This window comes from Rhinoraja longicauda, chromosome 16 (genome assembly GCF_053455715.1).
Source record: "Rhinoraja longicauda isolate Sanriku21f chromosome 16, sRhiLon1.1, whole genome shotgun sequence".
Lineage (NCBI taxonomy): Eukaryota > Metazoa > Chordata > Chondrichthyes > Rajiformes > Arhynchobatidae > Rhinoraja > Rhinoraja longicauda.
The window spans coordinates 14608318-14621473 of record NC_135968.1 but is presented as its reverse complement, the minus strand read 5'-3'; the positions used below and the strand labels follow the sequence as shown (position 1 = coordinate 14621473).

Sequence of the window (13156 nt, the reverse complement as noted above, 5' to 3'; positions counted from 1 at the left end):
TACAAGAACAATGTCTGTGCTGAACATGGTGACAAAACATTTCTTATCTAACTGCGCAAAATCGATATCCCTCCATTCCCTTATCCAAAAGCCTCTTAAATGCCACTGTCATACAATGCCCTCCATAATGTTTGGGACAAAGACCCATCATTTATTTATTTGCCTCTGTAGTACACAATTTGAGATTTGTAATAGATTTGACTGTGCTGACCTTGAAATGACCTCCCCACAGCCTTGCAGTCCTACGTGAAGATTTTGGGTTGAAGAAATATATTAAATTGTCCTCTAAGATAGAAGGCAACAAGTGGAATTTTGTGCTGAATATGAACTCCCTCCATGGGCACCGAACCTGCAGAGTTAAGACTTGGTTCAGACACCAACTTGAGGCCAAGCAAACTCAGAAATAGTTTGAAGTTATTCCTTTCCTGGTGCCAAATGTGCAGCCTTGTAACATTGTCCACTGGCATTTATATTTTGTTTGATGGCTGAGCACTCAGATTTCCTTTTACTTTTGTGGCTTTATTATAACTGTGTTAATTGCAGTAAACCATATTATTTTATTTAACTTGTGAACACAAAGACCCAATTGTAAAGTTAAAGGTCTGTAATATAATCTAAGTTTTGTTTTATTGTTTGCAGGCAAAATGTCATATCTGGCCCTGAATGTTCCACTGAAAATGGACACAAAGGACCTCCAGATCAAAACTTTAACAGTGGAAAGATTGATTCAGCCTTTGATATTGCAGGTTAGGCTTTGCATTTTCTAACAAATCATCAGCACATGTAGGCTGCTCTGCTATAAAGATCTTTTATACTTTTATAAATCAGGAAATTTTGGCAAAATCATCATAAACCCATTGCTCCTTCCATCACCGTCCCCCACTAAATTTTCCCACAACAAAAATAATGCCATGCTCTCCGGCCTGATACTTTGCTGGCCCAAAGTTAGAACTCTGTGCTCTCGGGTCCTGAATTTCTGTCATAACTTTGGAAAAACCGTTGGAGATCCAGCAACAATCTAGGGCTCGGATGGAGTGGGCATCGCTCTAAGAAGCAGAACACGTGGACTGCACACGGCCTAAAATGGTGGAGCAATGGCGGAGGAGCGGTGGAAAACACCACGGCTACGTTTGGCCAGGTCGATCCTTCAATGCCGCCAGGAATTGGGAGAGATGAAGATTCCTTGTCAGAATGAAAAAAACTCAGTATCATGTTAAACTTAGTATTCTTTGAGATGGAGATATAAAAGGAGGAAACTGAGGAAATTGAGACTCATCACTCGGTTGAAGAGAAATAAGTCTGGTGGGATGATGAAAATGTTCACCTTAACTCTAATTAATCCGCAAACTCCATTAAGAATGATGCTGAAAATTTAGTTGTTGATGGAGCTCTGCTTGTTTCTAAGAGCGCTATTTGGCCCTCTGCACCAGTTAAGATCTTTCCGGGATAGTTTTGGAATAAATCTAAATGCACCCACACACAGATAAAATCCTGTGGAATTGTACATTGTCAGGAAGCATCCCCACCATCAACCACAGAAACCTAGGGCTCCTCTGCAGTCAGTAAGGGTGCCAGCAGCTGGCTTGAAGGAAGACCTGGAAGACTGCCCATGGGTAGGCCCGGCATGCTGCCGCAAATAAGGAAGGACCTGGCAGGCTGCTGCCTGTTGTGGGGAGCTTGGACGCTGCCGATCTTGGCTCCGAAGACCGAAGAATCAAGTAGGAGGGAGCCGCTGGCGATGACGGACGTGAGGAGTGGGCCAGTAGGAGAGGGACCAAGGTATCGCCTCCAAGGTCGGCTACCCTGGGCCACAGAGGCGGTCTGGTGAGGAATGGGATGTCGGTTCGTGGGCCGAGCCGGTCGAGGGCGACAGAAGAGGTCCAGCACCGGCCTGGGGCTAACCTGGATTGGTAGCTGCTCCACAGCACTGAACACGTGGACAGGACTTTGGACTTCCGCAAATGGTGCCAAAATATGGCAATTCATATACACGTGAACTATGCGAAAACAATTTCCCTGCGCAGTGTACGTGTGACAATAAAGTACCATTGAACCATTGTGACAACATTCTTCCTGTTCTCCAACCCACACCATATTACTCACAACATGATCTCTTTGGATCGTGGTTATGGAATTATGGGGCCATTTATATTTCAGTCCATCACCCCTCAATTAGTAAAGAAGAAAAAGGAATATCAAAGATTTTGTTGTTTTAGTGAACGTAGCTGTAGACAAAAAGAGCAATCTATAAACATCGATATGCTTTGTTTTCAAATCTCTTGGCAATGCTTAACAATTACATTTTGCAGGACGTTTGTAGGGAGCATGTGCCTACAAAGTGCTGACAAACTGCAGAGTCGCTGAAATAGTATACAGCTACTCTGATTTCACTGAATAGCATGATTTTATATTCACGTGGATCTATAACTGGCTAACTCAGCATCCAGTCACAAAAGACAACTATTGCCAGCTTCCCCAAGTTGCACAATGGTAAAATGATGAGTTGACTTTACAAGAGGCTTCGAAGCCAGCCTAATGAATAGCAGTATCAGAGATTACCTGCACATACTGAGCCTCAGGCACGATGTAGTTTTGATCTCCTTCTATAAGGGTATACTTACACTGGAAGTGATGCACAGAAGATGACCAAATTAATTTCTGGTTTGTGAAAGTTGTGTTATGAGGAAAGATCGTGTAGATCGGACTTAATTATTAGAGTGGGGAATATTGAAGATTCTGAGGGAACTTGACAGGGAGGATGCTGTGAGGTGTTTCTCTGAGTGGCGGAACCTCGAAATAGGGTCGTAGTCCACGAGTTCGTTAAAGAATGAAATGTGGTGTGTATGAAAAGGGTTTAGATACTCACCAACAGAAATTTTGGATTGCCCTAGCAAGATATCATGACCATTTTTTCCACAATTATTTGCACCACTTCTGCCCACCTTATTCGAGACCCTCCTGGGGTAACCAGGAGGAAGGGGAGATCAGTCGTGGATGTTTTGGAGGATTGCTGGAGGCTTTCCAAGATAAGTAGGATGAAGGGAACAGACCAACAACAGAAAAGCAACAAAAGCTTTTCACTGTACCTTCGTACATGTGACAATAAACTGAACTGAACAGACCAGGGGGAGCTGTGGTTGCTCGAGGACAGGGGAAGGCTGGAGGGACAGATCCAAGAAGTGCTCCAGATGAACTGGAGAACATTGTGCTGTAGTGTGATCAGGGAGGAAGGGACCAATAAACAATTGCAGGCCATGAAAATAAAATAAAACTGCAGCTGCTGGAAATCTGAACTGACACCAAATGCTGGAAACACTCAGCAGGTCAGGCAGCATCCAAGGAAGGAAAAAGAGAATTAACATTCCAGGATAAGCCCCTTTGTTATGATTGGAAAAGAGAGAAACCAAGTGGCGTTTCAGTTGCAGAGGTGAAGAGATGCGTAGGATAAAATGGGCAGGATAAAAAGAGGCTCGAAGGGCCGAATGGCCTACTCCTGCACCTATTTTCTATGTTTCTATGTAATGCCTGTGATAGGGTGAGGTGAGAATTACTATGGAGATATGTTGTGTGGGGCAAGTTTTTTTACATGGTGTGAGGGCCTGGAATGTGCTGCCAGGTGGTTGAAGCAGATACGTTTGTGTATTTAAGATTTGTATGTGCAATGTATGGAGGAATATGAGTTATGTAAAGGTAGATAAGTGATGACCGTGGCACATGATATTGTAGGTGAAAGGCCTGTTTGACACAGATATTGTAGGTGAAAGGCCTGTTCTTATGCTGCGCTATTCTGTTCTATGATCTAACCCTTTAAACATCTTGAGCCCCACGCCATACTTCCTTTGAAGACACTGTTCTCACATACCCCTTAAACGGACTGGGAACCATTCTCACACATGAGGGCCCCTTTCTCATGCACCCTTTAAACAAATTATTATACTACAGTATGACATTTAAATCTAGATTAAATGTGTTGGTGTATTAATAGAAGTAATATTGCAATATGCAATGGACTAGACAATCTGCTAGTCAAGCAGCACCAGAGTCCTGAGTGTGCCAGATTATTGGAGTTTTTTCTGTATCTCGGTATGCTACTTTACTGCATTGAAAATGCAATCTGTTGTTTACAATCTAGGTCACAACTTTAGTTAACTGCGTCAGAGATCCCTCAAAGAAGAAAAAGGGACGATCAAAGAGAGCTAGTGTACTTCTGGCATCAGTGGAAGAAGCCACAAATAACCTGATTGAAAAGGGGGATCAGATTGCCAAGGACAGCACTTATCTGAAGATGGAACTTGCTAAAGCAGTTCAGGATGTGCGTAGAGAAGGTGAGAATGCTGTATGTAATGTTCACCTAAACATACCTCGCACGTTGGAGTAAAGTATTTTCGATAGCCACTTATTGCACAGAATATAGAACATGGAACAGTACACACAGGAATAGGCCCTTCGGCCCACAATGTTTGTTTGGTTTTAGTTTAGTATAGTTTAGTTTATTGTCATGTATACTGAGGTACAGTGAAAAGCTTTTTATTAAGTGCTTACCAGTCAGCGGAAAGACAATACATGATTACAATCGAGTCATCTGCAGTGTACATGATACATGATACATGATAAAGGGAATTACATGAATAACGTTTAATGCAAGATAAAGCCAGATCCTGATAACAGCTGGGAGGAAACTGTCCCTGAAACTGCACACGAAACTGTGCCAAACATGATGCAAGTTAAACTGATCTTATCTACCTGTACATGATCTACATCCCTCTATACTCTGCCCTTGCATGTGCCTATCTAAGATCCTATTAAATGCCACTATCGTATCTGCCTCCAGCACCAACCCTGCCTATGCATTCAAGGCTCCCACTACTTTCAGTGTAAAAAAAAATGCCCTCTCTCACCGTATTCTACTGCCCTCTAGTGTTGGCCATTTCCATCTTAGGAAAAAAATTCTGACTGTCAACCCTATCTATGCTTCTCATAATTTTATATACTTCCATCAAGTTTCCCTTCAACCTTCTACATTCCAGAGAAAACAATCTAAGTCTATCCAACCTCTCCTTGTAGCTGAAACCCTTTAATCCAGACAGAATTTTGATGAAATGAGGAATAATGTGTGAATTGTGTGTATAACATATTTGCTTCTATAATGTGATACAGTTCATTGTTCTGATAACATTAACCTTCATGAGGCTGCTTTATGCATTTCTCTTATGGACCACTAGCCAAAATTTAATAGGCAATGAATGAGGCAACAGATGTAAGGATTCTGGAGAAATTGAATGGTGCTAGAAAATGTACTAGAATTTAATTCATGAATTACTTTGCACTCCTTTGCAGTTGTGCAGGGCATACACAAATCAATTCTATGAAATTATTATCATGGTTTTACCATTGTCAGTGCTAAATGTACTGTTTGTACCATGATATATATTCACAGGGTGCAATCGATGGTGTTGAGTTCCAGTTGAAATTAGCTGGTGATAATTAAAGTTGTATCTACAACTCTCAATGGAGTCTTTGCTAGTAGGTCTTGCGCAAAAAGTAAACACTGTTGTTGTTCACAACAGTACCTTCCCCTCAAATGAATCCCTGGAAAAACCTTAAGATGCTGGAAATCTGAAACAAAATTTAAAAATGCCGGAAATACACAAATGGTTAGGCAACATCTGTGGAGGTAGAGAATCAATGTTTAAGGTCAATGACACCATCCCCCTAACCTGTGACTTCTTTCACCAAGAAGGTAAATGCAGCAGATGCATAGGAACACCATCAATTGCAGGTTCCCTTCCAACTCGTATACCATCCTGACTTGGAAATACATATCTGTTAATCTTTCACTGTTGGGTTCAAATCTTGGAACTATCCGTGTACAGTACAGTAGAAATGCATTCTCCAGTTGGTCTGCAGTGGTTCAAGAAGACAGCTCACCACCATCTTCTCAAGGGGAATTGCAAAGACCCTACAAGTGTTGGTGTTACCAGTGACACTCATGTTATGGACAATAAACTGAAACAAAGTCAGACAAGTATTTTGACCTTTATCTGGGGCACCAGTCTGAGTTCTGTATTATGTTGAGGATCTGTCTACATTTGTTATGCTTAACTCAAAGCACTTTGCTGTTCATGGCAGTAACTTGGCACATTAATATGAATGTCTTTCTGTAGGAAGGAATGAAATATGAGCAGCCCACGCATGCTTCTAAATATAGGTGCCATTGCTGGCAGCTTGTGGGAGATTGGAGTGTGGGTAGTGTTCAGCTTTGGTTGGAATGCAGTAAGTGGTCTGGTCTCTCTAATCACATTGAAGTGGAGTGTCTCAGAAACTGAAGGAGCAGATAGTTTTCCCTAAATGGGCTGAGATGGAATCTGGCCTTTTCCAAGTGATCTTAAAGTTAACCGATTTCGAAATTCTATTGCACGGCACAACACTGATATGCGCCACAATCCCTTTTTTCGGCTACAGTAGAAACTTACCACATTAATTGCAAAATCCACAACTTTCTTCCCAGGCTCTTCATGTATATGATGGGTGAGCAAATCCTGATGGGCAGCTGCTACTGTGGTTTTCATTCACACATGTGGTCCATTGTGCCCTTACTCATTGTGAACCAAAACTGGAAAATGCTGGGAAGGCTTAGAAGGGCAGGCAGCATCATTGGGAAAAAGAAACAAAGTTTCAGGTCCTTTGTTGGAAATTGTTTCATGAGACATGTGAAGCCTGCATTGCCATAAGGTCAAGCGGTCCGGGGTGCCATTACATGGTTGATGCTTGGAATTGCCGACAGATTGTTCAAGAGGCTTCAATATCGCCCAACATCCTCACAAACATCACTTTCCAACCTGGTGACAATCCTGCCCTGCTCCAGTTACCATGCCCCCATCATTCATCCACCCACCATGCCTGTTGTCATCCTCCTTTGGACTTTGAGTACTACTGAATTTTGCGGCACAGTGGTGCCAAAAAAACATTAATGGAGCCATAACATGCACATGCAAAGCAAGACTTTCCAATGTGTAGGAAGGAACTGCAGATGCTGGTTTAAACCGAAGACAGACACAAAACGCTGGAGTAACACAGCGGATCAGATAGCATCTCTGGAGAAAAAGGACACAAAGAGCTGGAGTCAGGCTGAAGAAGGATCTCGACCCGAAATGCCACCTATTCCCTTTTCCCAGGGTTACTCCAGCTTTTTGTGTCTATTTCCAGTGAATTTTCTGGGCATCGCACAACAGATATGTACAATACGCTCACTTATATGTTGTGACCCATCAAATGGAAAGGAGAATTCAACAGAATTATAAAATATGCTGAGTGATTTATAGCTAGTGTGCACAGTGCTGTTTGACCAGGGATTCCTGGAATATTAGTGCAAGCTGCACTGAATTAAACAGCAGGAGTTTTGATTTTTATTCATTCCTCGACTGTACCTTGATTGTGAGGCTTGGTTGATATGATGTTAGATGTGCAAAGTGAATCTGATCAATGAAGAGATCACTTGTATTGACACAGAGCTGTTGCAAAGTAGGGTGGTTGTGGTGTTGATTGATTATAGATTTGACATCAGGATAGGGGACATAGATATCGAACATGAGTGGGGATAAGATATTGGACAATGGAAAATATTAGTTTTTATAAGAACAAACATATCAGGTCGAGTTTATTGCCATGTGCACAAGTATAAAGGAAATCTTGCATGCAGCAGCACCACAGACAAATAGGCTCAGACAATGCACAAAACATAAACTAAACATACATTACACATAAATTCAACAACTCAATGAAAAGAAAAAAGAATGCAGAAAACCCCACAGTTAAATAACAAATCTGTGATAGTGCAAAAGACGGTCAGCAATGTTCCTTGGCTGAGGTAGGTTTAAGCTTATGCAAATCATTTGAAGAACCCGTTGGTTGCAGAAAGGTAGATGTTCCTGATTCTGAGGGTGTGGACCTTCAGACCTCAGAACCTCCTGCCCGATTTGTGTCATGGCCCAGTGTGGTGAGGATCCTTGATGTGAGATGCGGCCTTCCTGAGGCAGCAACTCATAGCTGCCAAACGTAGTGTGGATGGGGCATATTGATCAGTGTGGGGCAAGTTGAGCCGAAGGACCTATGTCCATGCTGTATGACTCTGAGGCAATTTTGGTGGTGGGAAGGTGTGTGCCCATAATGGACCAGGCTGAGTCTAGCAGTCTCTGTAGCCCTTTGCATTCGAATTGCCATACCAGACCATGATGCAACCAGTCAGGATACTTACTCCAGTGCATTTGCAGAAGTTTGTTCGAGTATTCAGTGACATGCTAAATCTCTTCAAACTATGACAGTCAGGATGCCTTCTTTATGATTACTTCTCTGTACTAGGCCCAGTATAGGTAATCTGAGATCCAGAAATTTGAACCATTTAAATCAGGACCAGGTGTAGGTAGGCCACTCGATCTCTCCACATACTGTATATTCCACTATTATCACATTATTCCACAATAAGATTATGGCGGAAGATAGACACAAAATGCTGGAGTAACTCAGCGGGACACGCAGCATCTCCGGAGAGGAATGGGTGATATTTCGGGTCGAGACCCTTCTTCATATCTGACATCCCAAAATGTTACCCTTTCTTTTTCTCCAGAAATGCTGCCTGTCCTGCTGAGTTACTCCAACATTTTGTGTCTATCTTTGGTTTAAACAAGCATCTGCAGTTCCTTCCTACACAAGATTATGGCTGACCTAATTGTAACCTCTACTCTACATTTGTAACAGTAACATTTCACTCCCTTCTTGCCGTTAACCCACAGTGTCTTATGCTTCAATCAAGTCCCCACTCTAAACTCCAGTGGTTCAAGCTCTGCCTGCCCATTCTTTCTTCAACGGGCAATCCAAACATTCAGATGTTGGTGTAATAATTGGGCAGCCAGGCTGCACAACGGCGCAGCGGTAGAGCTGCTGCCTCGTAACACCAGAGACCCGGGTTCAATTCTGACTATGGGTGCAGTCTGTGCAGAGTTTGCACCTTCTCCCTGTGGGTTTTCACCGGGTGCTCCGGTTTCCTCCCACATTCCAAAAACATGCAGGTTTTGTAAATTTCCCCTAGTGTGTTGGATGCAAAACTGGGATTACATGGAACTAGTGTATGGGTGATCGATGGTCGGCGTGGGTTCGGTAGGCCAAAGGGCCTGATTTCATGCTGTATCTCGAAACTAAACTAAATGTTCTTCCTTAAATATGGAAACCAAGCTGATCTTTCTCTCAGCAATGCTCTTTATAAGTGAAGCATAAATTCCCTATTTTTTGGTATTCAATTTTCCTGCCAATAAATAAAACTGTCATGTTAGCTTTCCTAATTACATGGGAATTGATCAACCAGCCTCCTTAATGCATATTCCTCTATAAACCTTTCCTATCCACTTTATTTTCTCTCCAGTTACCCTTTTCCCTTACTATAAAATCTCTTTGGATTCTCCTTACTCTTATCTGCTAAAGCTATCTTCTGCCTCCTTTTTCACCTCCAATTTCCACAATCCCCTCTACTCCTCAAAGGATACAGTTGATCTCAGCTGCCTGTACCTGATCCATGCCTCCCTCTCTTCTCGCTAACAGCAACATTTATATCTTGAACTCGTCATCACATTTTTAAAGGCATCCCACTTTCTAGACGCTCCTTTACCGCAAATCAAGCTTCTCCTGTCAACTTGAGCAAGTTCTTGTCTAATTCTATCAAAGTTGATCTTGCTGCAATTTGGAATTTTAACTATTGGGCCCGCCCTGTCTTTATCCATAACTATTTTAAAGCTAATAGAACTGTCCCAAAAGGTTCGCCCACTGACACTTCACTCACTTACCCAGCCTAATTCACGAAGAGTTGGTCAAGCTTTGCCCCCTCCTATAGAGCCCTCTACATATTGCCTGAGGAACTTTCCTGAACACACCAGACAAATTCCACCCTATCTAATCCCTTGGCACTATGGCAGCCCAGTCTACATTGGGAAAATTAAATCCCCCACAACGAGAAACCTATTTGTCTTGCAGCTGTCTGCAGTCACCTGGCGTATTTGTTCCTTGAATTCCCATTGACAACTTGGGAGCCTATAGGTCGATCTTTGCCCAATGCCTTGTATGGGCCTCTATATATTGTCTATTATGTAAGGGTTCCCTTCCTGAGAACTGTTCGTAAAGCAATGTCTCTAAGACAAAAACGTCTGTTTTCTACAGCTATCCATAATATCTGTCTACATTCACTTGCTATAATTTTGTCATATAAACGAATAACTACCCTAACACTACCCATAATTAAGTTAATGGAATATTTACAGAATTCAGTCTTGATAAATACCATGAAACATTTCATTATCAGTATTACCAGCTTGAAAAATGCTTAAAACATGTATTGGAGTAATTTGTCCAAAGCTGGATTCCCTTACATTAGGTGTTTTGACACCCAGGGAGCCCCTGTTGATGTTGATGGTGATGTTGAAAATTCAAAATCAATGTTGCGAGGGTAATACAGTAACACGAGTCAACTTAAAGATATATATAAACTGGGCAAATCAAATTACCCCCAACAATGTGGAGCATTAATTCCTGGAATGTATGGAAATTGGATTTCCAGTTAGGTACATTAAGAGACTGACAGGGGAATAGGCTGTATTAGATCTAAAAAATAAAAACACCCTGCTGAAGTCTAAAATTAAAAAAACCCAAAAAGAGCTATAAATATTCAGATCTAAAGGGCACATCTGTGGGAAGAGAAACAGACAATGCTTCAGGTCGAAGACCCTTTCTCGGAATTGGGAAAGACAGAAAAGAAGCTTGCTGAGCTGCAGAGGGTAGGGGAGGGAAGATTTTTCTGGTCATTAAGTGATTAGGTAAGGTTGGAGAACAAGTACATAGGCAAAAGAATGTTTGGTTAGTAAGTTTGACATCAAGATTGGTGGGGTCGCAGACTGTGAGGAAGGCTGTCACAGATCAACTACAGAAATGGGTGGTAAAATGGCAGATGGAGTTTAATCTGACCAAGTTTGCAGATGACACTAAAGTGGGTGGTGTTGTCGATTGTGAAGATGGTTATCAAAAATTACAGCAGGATCGTAATCAGTTGGGCAAATGACCTGAGAAATGTTAATGGCGTTTAATGCATATAACTGTGAGGCGTTGGATTTAGCGAACTTAAATCAGGGCAGAGTCTTCACAGTGAACGGTGAGGTTCTGGGGAGTCTTGTAGAGCAGAGGGATTGAGAAGTGCAGGTACATAGTTTCTTGAAAGTCACGTCACAAATAGATAGGCATTTGGCACATTGATCTTCATCAAAGTGGCATTTGGCACATTGGCTTTCATCAGGCAGGGTGTTGTGTATAGAAGCTGGGATGTTATGTTACAGTTTAGTTTTAGTTTAGAGATACAGATTCAACACGGAAACAAGCCCTTCGGCCCACTGAACCTGCGCCGACCAGTGATACCCGCACACTAACACTATCCTACACACAATAGGGACAAGTTACAATTTTACTGAAGCCAAATTACCAACAAACCTCTACGTCTTTGGAATGTGGAGGAAACCGTGGCAACCAGAGAAAACCCACATAGGTCACGGGGTGAACATACAAACTCCATACAGGCAGCATCCGTGGTCAGGATCGAGCAGTTTGGGCAGTCTTTTATCCAGAGGTCATAGGTTTAAGATGAGAGAGGATTTATTAGGATTCTGAGGGGCAACCTTTGCACACTGAGTGTGGCGGGTATATAGAATGAACTATTCGGTACGGTAGTAAAAGGCTTGGATAGAGTGGATGTGGAGAGGACGTTTCACTAGTGGGAGAGTCTTGGACCTAAGGTCATAGCCTCAGAATTAAAGGACATTCCTTTAGGAAGGAGATGAGGTGGAATTTCTTTCGTCTGAGGGTGGTGAATTTGTGGAATTCTTTGCACAGAAAGCTGTGGAGGCCTTCAGTGGATATTTTTAAGGCCGAGATAGATAGATTCTTAATTAGTACGTGTTATGTTACAGTTTAGTTTAGAGATACAGATTCAACATGGAAACAAGCCCTTCGGCCCACTGAATCTGCTAGATAGCGCTCTAGGGGCTAGTGGAATCAAGGGATATGGGAGAAGGCAGGCAAATTACTGATTATAGATGATCAGCGATGATCACAATGAATGGCGGTGCTGGCTCGAAGGGCCAAATGGCCTCCTCCTGCACCTATTTTCTATGTTTCTATGTGTGTCAGAGGTTATGGGGAGAAGGCAGGAGAATGGGGTTAGGAGGGAGAGATAGATCAGCCATGATTGAATGGCGGAGTAAACTTGATGGGCCGAATGGCCTAACTCTGTTCCTATCACTTATGATCTTATGACGTTTGGGGCTCAGTAAATAATTACATAACTGGCAATCTCCAGCATCGCAGTATAAAGATAACCATTGTGCTCCACTACAAGTCTGTGTTCCACTTCCAGTCATTCTGTAATAATAGATCACCAGCTCTGTCAAGACATCACAAGCTGATGCTTATAGTTTCTAGAACATCAAAGACAAAAGGGACAGGCAGTAAAATGAACTTTAGCCCTTGATCAATACTCTATTTATCTCAGCCTTTTATATTTTTCCTTCCTCTCCTAATTTTCTTCTTTACGCTCCTTCTCCTTGTTTCCCTCATCTCTGCTGTCACCCATCCTTCTCCTCATTCTGCATTCTTTCATTTGGTTTGTTCTCCTCCCTCTGCATCTAACCTTTCTCCCCTTTTCTCCTCCTGTCATTCTTTTCTTCTTTCCACCTCTCTTCTCACTCCCCTCCTTTTGCATTCCCTATTTACTCCCCTGTCCTATACCCTTACTAACCTCTTCAACTCCCACTTTTCTTCCTCTCTTCTTCTCTATCCTCCTCTGCTTTTGTTTTCCTTAACCGTTTTTCTCCTTTGTTTCTGTGTACTGTTCTGTCGTTCTGTGTTGTGGTCCCAGCCTCAGTCATCATTGCTATACTCTGCTTGAGTTGACAAAGTTCTAAAGATGGCTCTAATAATTCTAGACTGGGAAACCAACTTACTGCTGCAGTCATTACAGTATAGCTGACTTAATGGTTTAATATCTATTACATGAAAAGATGATGGGTAAGCAACAATCTGACAAGGAATTAAACAATACTGATGGTCCATAGAGTGAAACGGAATAAAA

The 13156-nt window shown here is 42.2% G+C and overlaps 1 protein-coding gene across 3 annotated transcripts in view; it reads left to right on the top strand.

Annotated features, from left to right (window-relative positions):
• The first annotated feature begins 644 nt into the window (after window positions 1–644).
• LOC144601244 (catenin alpha-3-like) overlaps window positions 645–13156 on the top strand; it is a 928496-nt gene continuing 915984 nt past the window's right edge. For 2 of the 3 annotated variants that reach the window (XM_078413253.1, XM_078413252.1), the window contains exons 1-2: window positions 678–746; window positions 4133–4325. In XM_078413253.1, coding sequence (XP_078269379.1) covers window positions 678–746; window positions 4133–4325 — 262 coding nt within the window. Of the gene's footprint in view, window positions 747–4132; window positions 4326–13156 lie in introns of all 3 variants that reach the window. The other variant, XM_078413251.1, reaches the window with a different exon arrangement.